This window comes from Cololabis saira, chromosome 16, assembly GCF_033807715.1.
Source record: "Cololabis saira isolate AMF1-May2022 chromosome 16, fColSai1.1, whole genome shotgun sequence".
Taxonomy (NCBI): domain Eukaryota; kingdom Metazoa; phylum Chordata; class Actinopteri; order Beloniformes; family Belonidae; genus Cololabis; species Cololabis saira.
This window is the reverse complement of record NC_084602.1, coordinates 36679174-36693445: the sequence shown is the minus strand read 5'-3', so window position 1 is coordinate 36693445 and position 14272 is coordinate 36679174. Positions and strand designations below refer to the sequence as shown.

Below are 14272 nucleotides of genomic sequence, written 5' to 3'. Positions count from 1 at the left end.
AATTTAAAGAGGAATGAGTGTAAACATGATCGCAGAATTATTCTATTCGGATTTAAAATCGGAATAAACCAACCACTTACTTTGGAATTAAGTTTAATTCGGAATGGCCATTTTCATTCGAAATTAGGTGTTTACATGGTAATTTTAAATTATTTTAAATCAGATTTAATTTTAATTCTGAATTAAAGAGGAATTCAACTTCCCATGTAAACGCACTCATTGTCAATTTCCCCGAAGGAACCTCCCAAAGGGATTAATAATCTGCCACAAGCTTAAAAATACCGGTAACTGGCTTCAAAGTCATAAATCTACAGGTGATGTCCGAACGTTTGTCCAGAAATGAAATCTCCAGGTGGAGAATGTTTTGTTACGGGACGAATCGGACCGTCCCAACTGGCTTGAGCACAGCAGAGCTACACGCCCCCTGTGGCCAGGAGCGGTACTGCCACATAGAGCAGCGTAAGAGACCGTCATGTAAATATTTCAGGGAAAAGGAAGCCAGTGGATTCCAGATGTTTGAGATGTAAAGACACTGCCTCTCTTTTCTTTTTTGCAGAGTTCTTGTGCAAATGATCTGAATCAGAGAAATAATTCATGAACTGAGCAGAAGAGTCTGTAGCCGTGTCGTCGGGATGCTTCTCCCAAACTTTATGGAAGTCGTTACATTCTTTAGAGAATATAGTTCTTTCACAGTAGCTCCACACACGCGAGAGACCTGGAGGATTTAGAAATAAAATCAAGGACATTATCCGCCACGTTGCAGACGAGTGACCAGTGTTTTATTTCCAAACGCTTCACAGCAGACGCCGAAACGAGAGATTACAGCTCCGTCTCCTTTCCCTGTCGTGTAAACTCCCAGTTGTTTTTGGCTTCAACAAAGGATTTACACGTCATGATGTCTGGGTGTTTGGGACTTGAAATATCTTCTATAATTCATGGTGGGAGAAGCTTACATTCAAAGAAACATATTGTTTTTTGTCTTTTAGACACAGAAAAAAGTCTTGCTTCGATAAACTTATTGGTCAGGTTTTCATTTGGGTTTAAAAACGAATGATGAAAACGATACAAGACAAAGGCCTCGGCACAGGAAGGTAAACGGTGAGAAACGAGGGCTTTAAAAATCCGCCACGTCCCTCAGAGACACAACAACGGTGAGATTAGGAATGAGTTGTTCCCTCCGAGGGTCAAAGTCAAGCTTTTCATAACAATCAGACGTCAGGGTCGTTTCCACCAGCGTCATATGCTGATTCTCTGATTGTAGTATTGGCGTATTGGTTCTACATAATTCTGTCTTCGGGGTCTGAGAGTCGAGGGTAACTAGTGTTTAGTTTTAACCGTGCTTCGAATGAGACGAAGGCTACAAACCTGGGTTTATAATTACAGTAAAAACGTGTGAAATACAAGCAGCTGCCACGTTCGCTGCATGGAAGTCGGTCCCAGCTTGGGAAACCAGCGCCGGTCGAACGTGGTGGGTTTTAGTGTCATCGCGAAGCCCCGACGGGCTTCTGGAAGAGTTGCAGCGACTTTGTCGAGGCTGCAGGAACCACGGAGCGATCAGAGCGGCCGTAACATTCATAATTAACAAGAACAGAGTTTAAAAACGCAGGGCGGGCGACGCCCCCGCGAGCAGCTGGCCCCGCCCCCTGCGTGGTCACGGTTTCCAGAGACTAGTTGTGTGTCGATCTGCTCGTTTCTGGAATGTATCATCGGAGATATCGTTCCCCCGGAGGGTCGAAGCCTTTACCCACAATTCCCACGCTTTTTTCCTCTAAACGGAGATAAAAATGATCCAATGACAAATGAAAACGCTGAATCAGCGGTGAGCTCGCCCCGGCTCAACGCGAGCGTCGGTGTTATCTTTGTCGGTGTACGTTATGATTTAAACGCCCTCGGGTGAAAACTGGCGGGGGGGAGCGATACGACGGAGTATTAGGGCCAAACTAAGACAAAAAAAAAAGGGGGAAATTACGAGAATAAAGTCATAATGTTGCGAGAATAAAGTCGTAATAGAATAAAGTCGTAATATTATGAGAATAAAGTCATAATATTATTTTTACGAGGATAAAGTCGTAACATTACGAGAATAAAGTCGTAACATTACGAGAATAAAGTCGTAATATTATTTTTACGAGAATAAAGTCGTAATATTATTTTTACGAGAATAAAATCGTAACATTACGAGAATAAAGTCGTAATATTATTTTACGAGAATAAAGTCGTAATATTATGAGAATAAAGTCGTAATTTATGAGAATAAAGTCGTAATATTATGAGAATATAATTTATGAGAACTCTTCTCCCTGTGTTAAAATGAGGAATATTGAGCATATTGTGAAGTTATATTTATATTATATTTAATATTACGACTTTATTCTTGTAATATTATGACTTTATTCTCATATTTTTATGACTTTTACTCTCGTAATTTCCATTTTTTTTGTCTTAGTTTGGCCCTAATACTCTGTCGTAGGAGCGATGATAACGGACCTCAGGAGTGTTTCTGATTGTTCGAACGGTCCGGCAGGAGCAGACAGGAAGTGAATCAACTAAAGATCTAACCCGAGATAAAAAATAAAGTCTAAAAAAAAAAACAGGACTCCCGTGAATCAGGGGAAATTAAGAGATATCAAACCGAGGAGGTAAACACGAGCGTAAACGTCTTGAGGAAACGTAAAGTGAAGGTGAGGAGACATAAAAGCAGATCCCGTCCGCCTGGGAAGTACGAAGGCGTTAACTCGACACAGACACGTCACTGGCACATGGACACGAACACAGACCTGCGTCAAACAACATTTGCCGTTTCAGGCTTCCCGATGGGTGAGATTCAGCCCAGGTTGTGACCGTCTGAACCTTCTGGCGCCCGCTGGATCAGGAAAACGCTGTCGACTCGACGAGGAGCCTAAACGGAGCAGGAAGACTCAGCAAACGCTGTTTAAAGCAGGTCTGGTGCAGAGAGGAGGGAAACATGGACCGTGGAGATCCTCCCGGAGATGACAGGAGCCGTGTGCGGAGGGGGCGGGGCCTCCAGGGGGCGGAGCCTCCAGGGAGCGGAGCCTCTAACGGAAGAACCCCAGCTTCTCCCGGAGCCACTCCTCCGTCAGGTCCTCCGTGTTTCTGATCTCAAACACCTGCCCACAAAAAGGAGGATAGAAAACAGGAAAGAGTGGAAAAATCGGTTAAACGTAGCGGAGATCGTCTTTTATTTCCAGAGGTGTCAAGTAATGAAGTTACCTTACTTAAGTAGAAATTTTGGTTATCTATACTTCACTGGAGTAATTATTTTTCTGACGACTTTTACTTTTACTCCTTACATTTTCACGCAATTATCTGTACTTTTTACTCCTTACATTTTAAAAACAGCCTCGTTACTCTATTTCATTTGGGCCTTTAATAAAAACTATCCAGTTAAATTGCTCCATCCGGATAGAGTGAATGTGGTTGTGGTTGTTTCAGATGTTCTTGTCCAGTTTTGTTCTTACATCCGTTCCCTCAGATTCCTGCAACTAAACTTGGATGTACATTCCAATAAAGGTTAGGATAAATGATAACATGCCTCTGAAGTTTGACTTTTTGCACCATTACAATACTTATAGGCAACTAGTCATCATATCTGCTGCTCTCTGAAACACATGTTAATGCTCAATAGTACACATATATGGTTCTTTAATATATTTGCATTATACTAAGATACATTCATTTTCAATGGCTTTTGTCCTTAATGGCTTTTTTCCCCCTTACATTACTTTTACTTTTATACTTTAAGTAGTTTTGAAACCAGTACTTTTATACTTTTACTTGAGTAAAAAACTTGAGTTGATACTTCAACTTCTACAGGAGTATTTTTAAACTCTAGTATCTATACTTCTACCTGAGTAATGAATGTGAAGACTGAAGACACCTCTGTTTATTTCCAACTGCGTCGGTTCTGATCAACTGGGACGACCGTCTTTTGGAAAAAACTGAACATGTTGGCACCAAATCTCGTCTCGTTTTTGTTACGGGGTGAGGTTTTGGACCCAAATGAAGCACACGGAACACGCGGTGGTAGTTTGTCTGGTTTGCTTTATTACCCTCAACAGGGACGAAGAGCAGGCAGGAATGCAAGACAAGGATCAGGCAGCAATCGGTGTCAAAGAAATCCCCCAATTTACTGTTCTATGATTTTTATATGTTGATTTTCTAATTTAATTCCAAAGATTTGTATTTTATTTTGCAGATTATTTAGGTGAATAACCTCTTAGAAGTCTGAAAATGTAAAGCAGAGAAGTTCAATAAATGAGACAGCCCACTATGGTTGGGTTTCCTGTATCTGTGTCACGTGACTGCCCCGCCCCTTTAGGAGACAGGAAGTAGGTCCTGAGTCTATTGAGTCCTATGGGAAAAGTGAACGTGAGCACAGATTATTACCAACTCCTTCGCCCCATAGTAACCTAAGTAAATATGGGAGCCATTTTTCAAAAGCCACAAACCTTCTGAACATTCTGACACCAAAATGGAAATTTTCAGACCGACAGATTAGGAGAAAATGAACTTTGTTTGAGACCTGTCTCTGTCTGAGCAACGCACTCTCGTGAGATTTGGCTCTCATTGTTTTCCCATCGGATAAAATGAAGTTTAAAACTAAAATAAAACTTGTTTCTTTGCTTAATAATACTGTTATTTTTATTATTTAAGTCTTTTTGGAAGAAAGTTGTACTGTATCTAGTGTTGTATGTTCCAAAACGATGTGGGGAGAGGGGCGACCACGCCCACTTAGGAGACAGGAAGTGGATACCATTTCATGCCATTGGCAGTAACGGTAATGCGCTATCTTCTGTATAGAGGATCTTTGTGTAAAGTAATCAAAAGGAATTTATGATTGTGATGATTTAATTAAAAAAAGTGACATTATTACATTTCATAACTTATTAACTGGTGTTAATAAGTGTTTGTGTACAAATGTGATCATATGAATAAGTAAGAATAAACAGTGTCCTAGTTAAAATGTCTCATTTTTAGTCAAAAAATCTCATTACACTTAAAACAAGAGTCATTACCAGAAAAATAACTTTTTTCACCAGTTTCAAGTAGATTTTCACTTAGAATATTAAAAGCAAAAAAATCTTGTCCCACTGGCAGATTTTTCTACTTATTTCAAGTGAAAATTTACTTGAAAACAGGTGAAAATTGTCAAATAAGTTATTTTTCTGGTAATGAGTCTTGTTTTAAGTGTAATTAGATTTTTTGACTAAAAATTAGACATTTTAACTAGAAATAAGACAAATATTCCTGGTAAGATTTTGAGTTTTTGCAGTGTGGTTTTATTTTGAAAAACGAATGCTACACGTTTTATCAATGCATGAAGGATTCAACCTGTAGGGCTTGAAATATAATAGCTATAATAATAAACCTGTGTAATAAATCTGTTAATTAGAAAGAAGCGCTAACCTTGGTCAGTTCAACCGTCTGCACCAGCTTGTTTTTGCTTCCCGCGTACATCATCTGCTGCTCCGGCCTGCAGCCTGCCCGACACAGACAACACGTGTAAAAGAGCAGCTTTCTGAGTTTTCTCTCCCCGTTAGGAGGTGAACTTACCCACGGGGCTGGAGAAGATGAAGCAGAGCGGGTAGGACACGCGCCCGTCGTCGTGCTGGTACTTGTAGCTGTAGACGACAAACGTTCCCCGCGCTAAGGACTCTTAACAGCATTAATCTGAAGGATAAATAATCTAAACCAAACAGAAAATCCAATTATTTTACAGATGAACAAGAGAGGATGAGATTATAGCTCCGGGGGATGAATCGACCAAATACTGGCAGGTTATCAGTCCAAAGGATATCTGGGCTGTCGCTCAGGAAGCTCATCCTTCAGGTCATCAGGAGAGATGTCCTAAAACAGAGATTAAACTGTTTAATTTTCTTATTGGACGCTTCAACTTCCGTCCAAAAGTCTTAAAATGGTTTAAATCGATACAGGGAAATGTATTCAGTACAAGATAAGATTCATAGATTTTATTTCACTCCTTCAAAACTTCATAAAGGGGTTTAATAGGAAATAATTTATGTTGAAAGTGTCAGAGTGAAATAGGGACATTCTAACATGTGATTTGGGGATGTAATCTAGCGTACCCGTTTTGGGAAAATGTAATGGTAAGTAAATGGCTCAGTGTGGCCATACCTGTTTGTAAATTAGGGCGGTCGGTTTAGCGCGTTAATCAGATTAATTAATTACACTTAACATGCTGCCATTCAAAATATGTTCAATTTAAGACAAAGCCATTCCAACCTCAAAGGGGAGAGCAGATACAGGAAATCTACAATCAGAACCAACACCAAACTGAGATGCACTACAGTGGCAGCGGTGGATGTTTGGAATAAATTAGATAGGGATTTGAAATTATGTAGAACCTTAACCTTATTTAAAAAAAAGATTGAAAAGAAGGATGATTTATTTATATCAAATGAATGAGTGGTGATGCTTGCTATGTTGAGTTGGGTATTTATTTAATTAGTGATTTGATTTTTTTAAGGATGAAGGTAACATGTAGACTGCACCTTTATTTATTTATTTTTTTTTATTTCATGAGGAATTTTTGTTTTACTGTCAGTCTTTTCTCTTACTTCTTGCTTTCATTTTATTACTTTAATTAGTCTTTTTGAGGGTAGGCAAATAATAAGCTTTGCTTCAGCCTACACCTTTTTCGGTCTAGATGGTATTTGTATATTGGACATTTTTTGTAATGTTTTCTTTGAACAGTGTATTCGTTTTCTTGTTGTCATTTTTATTCTTTTTTTTTGTGTGATGTCATGACCGAAATAAAATTTAAAAAAATAAAAATAAAAAAAAATAAAAAACACTGCTAATTAACGCCTTATGAAAAGTAACGCAATTAACTATGAGTGGCAAAATGCGCGAGCATTTTAAATTTGGCCCATTGAGGGACCCGTAGGTCACTACTTCCCTCCTGCTGCTAGTCAAACTAACAAAGCAGTGACAGACCTGGACGACTCAGGGGAGACTCAGCAAATCTTTATTAGGGCCTTTGAACGTCAAGTTTATGTATAAAAAGAAAGAAGACAGGACTATCAACAAGAACGCAGTGATTTACACATTTTGTATAAAAGAATGTTCCTATCAGCGGAGCTGCTCCAGCCTGAATTATCATATAAACGCTAAACATGTCCGGACAAGTTCCACTGTAAACGTTACAGCTACTAGTACTTGAATCGCTGTATTGAGTCAGCTTTAGTTTTAAGTTTGAATTGAGAGTCTGCTTAAGTGCCTATTTGAGACTCAGCCTTATTTTATTTCTGAATTGTGTTTATTTAACTGTATTTGTATTGCATTTTTGAATAATGCACCTGGCCTATTGGTTTGCTGATGTGCTTGAGCTTTTTCTTTTGAATTTCATTAATGAAACACACTTCACCAATAAAAATGTGGATTTCAAATCTTCTCTTCTTAGTGTATTCAATTGATTCGTCATGCACTGCAATTTTGTAATGTCCTAGAATTCTAATTCTTTATTTGGGGACCTTTAGCAGATATGAGATTAAAATGCGATTTATTCGATTCATTAATTATAAATCCTGTAATTAATTAGATTATTTTTTTTAATCGCCTGACAGCACTCATGTAAATATATCTAAATATGAACGAGGGATTTTAAAAGTTGGGATGGACACAGCTGCTCGAATCATTCTTAGAGCACGGACTAGTCCAGTCGCCCCAGATGTTAAACAGTGGTGGGAAATGACGTTGGCTAGAATTAACCATTATGATGAACATTTTAGGAGGCCTGGGAACTTGGGAACATTTCTACACATGATGCTGAATATTTATTTTGGTTGTTTTTTAAAATTAAATAAAAAATGTAGATCTGCAGGAGGCCTTTGTATATAGGATTGTATGGTGGATGATATACTGTCTGTTGATGATGGTGCTAATGTCTGTTTTCCAGTTTGACTGTATGTTTATGGGTGTATGAATAAGTAAAAAAAACTTTAATGACAAAAAGAAAGAATCGTTTAAATCGGACAGTTTTAGGATCAAAGAGAGCTTCACAATTCCTTGAGAGTTAACTTTATGAATAAAATTAATCAGTCTGCCTCTGTGAGGTTTGAAAGTGCCAAAGCTCAACAGGAAGTCGTTTAGGGGGGGTGAACCAACTACGTACCTCATGTTCTTCATCAAGAATAACCAGCTGCTTGTCTTTATCGATTTTCACTGAAGGGACACAAAAGGAAAATGTTAGAGAGCCGGTTTACACGAGAACGCTGCGTCTCGGGAGAAACGAGGCGTCCTGACGTACATGTGGGACTCATGGCATGCAAACGCACCGCTAATCCCATTCAGCAGAAATGAAATTCTGAGGATAAAGCTTAAGCTCAACTGACTTTAAAGTCTGTAAAAGCATCAGTGTGCACGGCTGCAGAATGACCATCCAGTTGGATTTTCTGAGCATTTTCCCTGAGACGATGCAACTGTATAAATGAACAGGAACGTATGAAGTTCACTGGACATGACTCACATTGAAATACAGCTGAACACTCAGGTTTATCCATCCCATATAATAATAACAACAACAACAACAACAACTTGTATTTATATAGCGCCTTTCTTTCAAGAAACACAAGGTCACTTTACAGAAAACCTGAAAAAAAAAGAACAAAAACAAAAAAGCATTAAAAGCAGTCATTATAAGTAATCAGTTACAAGTCAGCAGACCAGTGTGTTATGGTAATAATACCAGTTCAAACACAGCAATGTTTATAGCTAGAGGTTTAATATCGGTATGTCTGTGACTGATAGTGAGATGCCAAACTTGTTTGACTTGACTTGTTACTAAAAAAGAAGGTTTAATGAATAATTCTAACGATGGCCGAGTTCCTGCTCACGCTCCAGTAAATCTGGAAAGGAAGTAACCTGCACAACAGCAACGAGTTCCCCCCTCCTTCTTTACTATACTGCGCTTTCTGCCTCGACATGTCAAAAACGTCTGCCGTGGAAACGCCCGTTCAGCAATAAATCACTGCAGCTTCACCAGTTCTTACGCAACAGACGAGGTGGATTTGAAAGAAAGAAAGAAAGAAAGAAAGAAAGAAAGAAAGAAAGAAAGAAAGAAAGAAAGAAAGAAAGAAAGAAAGAAAGAAAGAAAGAAAGAAAGAAAGAAAGAAAGAAAGAAAGAAAGAAAGAAAGAAAGAAAGAAAGAAAGAGTCGCCTGGACAAAAATGATGGAACAAACTCAGACCACAACTTTGTAAACATGTGATAGACTGATATTTCACCACAATTATGTTTAAACTGCCCTTTAATAAAGTCAAATCTTGGAAAGTAGCACATCTTATAACCAAAATTAAAAGAATCACATCTCCAATTATCAGTAAAATGAAGGAGGACTCACTGACGATGGCCGCGTTGTTGGTCTCCTTCCGGAAACGGAACTGCCGCAGCTTTTTAACCAGATCCTCGTCCACATCGCAAACCACCAGTGATTCACTCTGGTCAGAACAAACAAGGGAATGTAAATATGTTACCGCGTTACAAACAACAATAAAGTCCAGTAGGTCTGCAACGTCTGATGATTATGCTGCAGGAACTAACTTCTGAGCAGTTTTGGAGGAAGTTAAGCTTTGAGGAGCAGGTTTGTGAGTGCAAAGATTCATAATTTGGTCCTTTAAGTCTGTGTTTTTATTTTATTTAACCTTTATTTACCCAGGAAAGCAATTTAAGAACCAATTCTTATTTACAAAAAGGCAGCCTGAACAAAGAGCATAAGCACTTTGAGGGGAGACAACAACGTTATGTAAAATTGCAAAATAACTACAGGACTGTCTCAGAAAATTAGAATATTGTGATTTTCTGTAATGCAATTACAAAAACAAAGATGTCATATATTCTGGATTCATTACAAATCAACTGAAATATTGCAAGCCTTTTATTATTTTAATATTGCTGATCATGGCTTACAGCTTAAGAAAACTCAAATATCCTATCTCAAAAAATTTGAATATTCTGGGAATCTTAATCTTAAACTGTAAGCAATAATCAGCAATATTAAAATAATAAAAGGCTTGCAATATTTCAGTTGATTTGTAATGAATCCAGAATGTATGACATTTTTGTTTTTTTAAATTGCATTACAGAAAATAAAGAACTTTATTACAATATTCTAATTTTCTGAGACAGTCCTGTACAATAAATATGTACAATAAATATAAATACAATAACATTGAAAAACATTAAGACAATGGGATGTGTCAAGTCGGCCTGATCAACAGGTGCAAGAGTCAACTGTAAATTATTGCAGATTTTGTTTGAAGACAGAGTGATATGAGGACAGAGAGTTTAAGAGTGCATGTTCAGGTACTTGTCACTTTACCCTGATAAACATGCAGACAATTCAAAATATGCATTCAAAACTGTAGGCCTAATAAGTAAAACTTGGATTTCTAGCTTCATTTTCCAGCGAACCAGAAACTATTTTCACAGCAGCAGCAAAACAAATAATGATATACAATAGGATATTCTGCAAGAGTCCAATCAGATTTAATCAAGAAAGAAAACAATATACCAATCTGGAGAGGGTTTTATAGGTCTGAACTTCAATCAGGTCCACAGGAGTATTGCATAACTCCATCACACACAAAAACACTCTCAAAGAATCTCTGCAGACTCTGACATCTTTCATTCCACCTTCCTGAACAGATGGCTGGTGGGAGTAAGGATTTCACCGAGCCTTCAGAGAGGTCTCTGCAGATTAAGAAGAGGCTGCTGTGTCTATGGGGGGGGCGGCAGGAAATGCAGGGGAAGGATGGGGAAAGGCACAACAATAAAAGCCGGAGGTGGCCACAGGTTTACTTCTGGTGTACATTCCTCCACAATCCGGCAGCTCGTCAGGCACTAAGGCAGCTAATTAAGCCACGGCTTCAGTAAACAGAATTAAAAACACGTGTTGATCGCTGATTAGGAAATTACAGGCGTGAAGACAAGACTGAAAAAGGAGGGAAATGATGATAAACAGGCAAGTTTTCGTTGAGGCAGCTCCCTCAAACCAGACGTGTTAAAACACATCAGACACCCGGTGCGTCAAGTCAACACAGAACAGCAAGGAATACAACGAGTGTACCTTCAAATTAAAAGCCTTTGCTCTAGTTGTTGCTTTATTATGAAAGATCTGCGTGTTCGTTTGTCTGGTGCGCCATAAGAAAACCAGTGAACATAATCAAATGTTAATACAAGCTTTATTATATCACGCACAATGTTTTCCAGCCAAAGGTGTATGGAGGTAGATTTGTTTCTTAATTATTCAATCAAAAACTTGTCTCTCAAACATGTCTGACCCTATGGTCTGACCAATGGGGAAGCATCTGCCCACTGCGGGATGTTTGTGTCAAAATAATTAAATAAAAAAAAAGACTACAAAACCTTTTTCACTTCAATCAAAAAAAAATCACTTCAAATCGAAGAATTTTTTTATTTCGATCCAAAAAAAGTGATCAAATGCAATTTTTTGGGTCTCAATTTTTTTTTCTTTGATTGAAAGTTTTTTTTATTGAAGTGATTTTTTTATTGAAAATATTTTTTTCTTTTTGAAGCAACTTCTTTTTTGATTAAATGATAAAGACACAAATGTCATACCCATAATATGGCCCAAACACAAAACACTACTTCAATCAAAACAATTTCTTCAAACTAAAAAAACACTTCTATCAAAGAAAACATTTCCAATCAAAGAAAAACAGTGTTGAAATGCATTTTTTAGAGTCTCAAATATTTTTGTGCATTCAAACACTTTTTTTCTTTGATTGAAATCATTTTTTTTGATTAAAGTGAAATTTTTTTTAAATTTAAAATATATTTTTTGATTGAAGCAATATGTGTTTCTAACCTCATTATCTATGCAGGATTCTGAGTGGCTATGATAATGAGGCTCTGTACTGATTGGCTGCCTGAATGACGTGATACACCGCTACGGAAAAATGGTGGAAGCTCTGGCCGGCGAAGTTAAGCCTGAATTATGGTTCCACGTTACACCAACGTAGAACCTACGGCGTAGGCTCCGCATTGGTGTAACGTGGAACCATAATTCAGGCTTTATGCGATGCGAGCGAGCGTCAGCGACAAAATCAATTCCATTGCTTTATTTTCTATTGGACTGTGCTAACTGGCCGTTTTGAGCTGAACATTTGTCGGGCGCCCTGCTTCTATTTTCTTCCTGTCGCTCGCGTTGAAAGCCGGTTGAAAGCGCTGTAGGAAACAGTCATGGATGAGGAACGGCTGATCCAGTTAGTTGAAATGAGAAGTTATCTCTATGATTCCTCCTCATTTCACTACAAAAACCTAAATAAAGTGGCAGCTGCTGGAGGGAGATGGACAGAAAGCGTCCGATGTCACGCAGTGCTACGATAGTCGGACGCTCATGCAGTTACACGGTTTTATAGTTGTGGACGTGGTTTGCATTTTGGTTCCGTAACGATGGGAGCAGAATCTTATTGGCTCGTAGATCCACATCACACTGGACGGCTCATCCGGGCGGCTGTACAGACACTGCAGAATTTGGTTTCTTTCCTCCTTCTCTGAGTTGGCAGGCTGAGGGGAGACCACTTTATAAATGTTAAAGCAAGAAAAAACCTGTTTTTCATAATAGGTCCCCTTTAATCTCCACATTTCGACTTTTTTCTCGACATTTTGACTTTTTTTCTCGACATTTCGACATTTTTTTCTCGACATTTCGACTTTTTTTCTCGACTTTTTTCCTCGATATTTTGACTGTTTTCTAGACATTTTGACTTTTTTCTCGACATTTCCACTTTTTTTTTCGACATTTCCACTTTTTTTCTCGACATTTCCACTTTTTTTTCTAGACATTTTGACTTTTTTCTCGACATTTTGACTTTTTTTCTCGACGTTTCCACTTTTTTCTCGACTTTTTTTCTCGACATTTCCACTTTTTTTCTCGACATTTCCACTTTTTTTCTCGACATTTCCACTTTTTCCTTGACATTTCGACTGGCGGAGTTGTTGTTGTTCCGGCCAGAGTTAGTTGTTAGTGGTTTCACGCATCGCTCTGTCGTTCCGTAACTTTGGGGATCAGAATCTTATTGGCTCGTAGATCCACATCCCACTGGACGGATCATCCGGGCGGCTGTACAGACACTGCAGAATTTGGTTGCTTTCCTCCTTCTCTGAGTTGGCAGGCTGAGGGGAGACCACTTTATATATGTTAAAGCAAGAAAAAACCTATTTTTCATAACAGGTCCCCTTTAAGTTATATGATATATAATTTTAGAACAGATAACCCGTAATATCCGTTTTACAAATCTTATTTTGAAATCCCACCGGAAACCAGCTCTTCCTCTGCTGAGCAACTTGACAGCGACACAGCGGAGCGGAGGCTAGGCTAGCCAGCTAACACTGGCCCCAGTACTAACTCACTTTTTACCCCAAAAACTTCTCATTTGGTCAGAGCTCTTGATTACAACGCAGAAGCTAAAACGATAACGCCACGCTGGCGAGGAACCAGAAGCACTCACCATGTTTGCAGAGTTTAAATGCCCCGGAGCTGCAGCTGCTGGTCTGAACGGCAGGAAGAAGCTGCAGGTTTTCTACTTCACTCTTGTGACCGGTCTGACCAAACCCGCACTGGCGCCCCCTGGTGGACACAAGGGGGAGGACACGTACAGTACACACCCAGAAATATACTGGAGGATGGATGGATATACAGTATTAGAATATTGTGATAAAGTTCTTTATTTTCTGTAATGCAAAAAAACTATGTTGTTATACATTATTTTTATATTGCTGATTATGGCTTACAGTTTAAGATTAAGATTCCCAGAATACTCAAATGTTTTGAGATAGGATATTTGAGTTTTCTTAAGCTGTAAACCATGATCAGCAATATTAAAATAATAAAAGGCTTGCAATATTTCAGTTGATTTGTAATGAATCCAGAATGTATGACATTTTTGTTTTTGTAATTGCATTACACAAAATCACAATATTCAAATTTTCTGAGACAGTCCTGTATATGTATGTATTTATCTATGTATATATATGTATTTATATATGTATATATGTATGTATATATGTATGTATATATATATATATATATATATATATATATATATATATATATATATAATGTGTGTGTATATATGTATATGTATATATATATATATATATATATATATATATATATATATATATATATATATATATATATATGCATATGTATATATATATATATATATATACATATATATATACATATATATGTATGTATATATAT

General features: G+C 37.9%; 1 protein-coding gene across 1 annotated transcript; it reads right to left on the bottom strand.

Moving 5' to 3' along the window:
* Window positions 1-3043: 3043 nt before the first annotated feature.
* gmfb (glia maturation factor, beta) lies at window positions 3044-13600 on the bottom strand. The gene is made up of 7 exons (XM_061743255.1): window positions 13515-13600; window positions 9383-9479; window positions 8156-8205; window positions 5819-5868; window positions 5575-5657; window positions 5428-5501; window positions 3044-3128 (listed from the first exon to the last, which is right to left on the bottom strand). The coding sequence occupies exons 1-7, from the start codon at window positions 13515-13517 to the stop codon at window positions 3057-3059; spliced, it is 429 nt and encodes a 142-aa protein (XP_061599239.1). The 5' UTR covers window positions 13518-13600; the 3' UTR covers window positions 3044-3056.
* Between the last annotated feature and the right edge of the window lie 672 nt (window positions 13601-14272).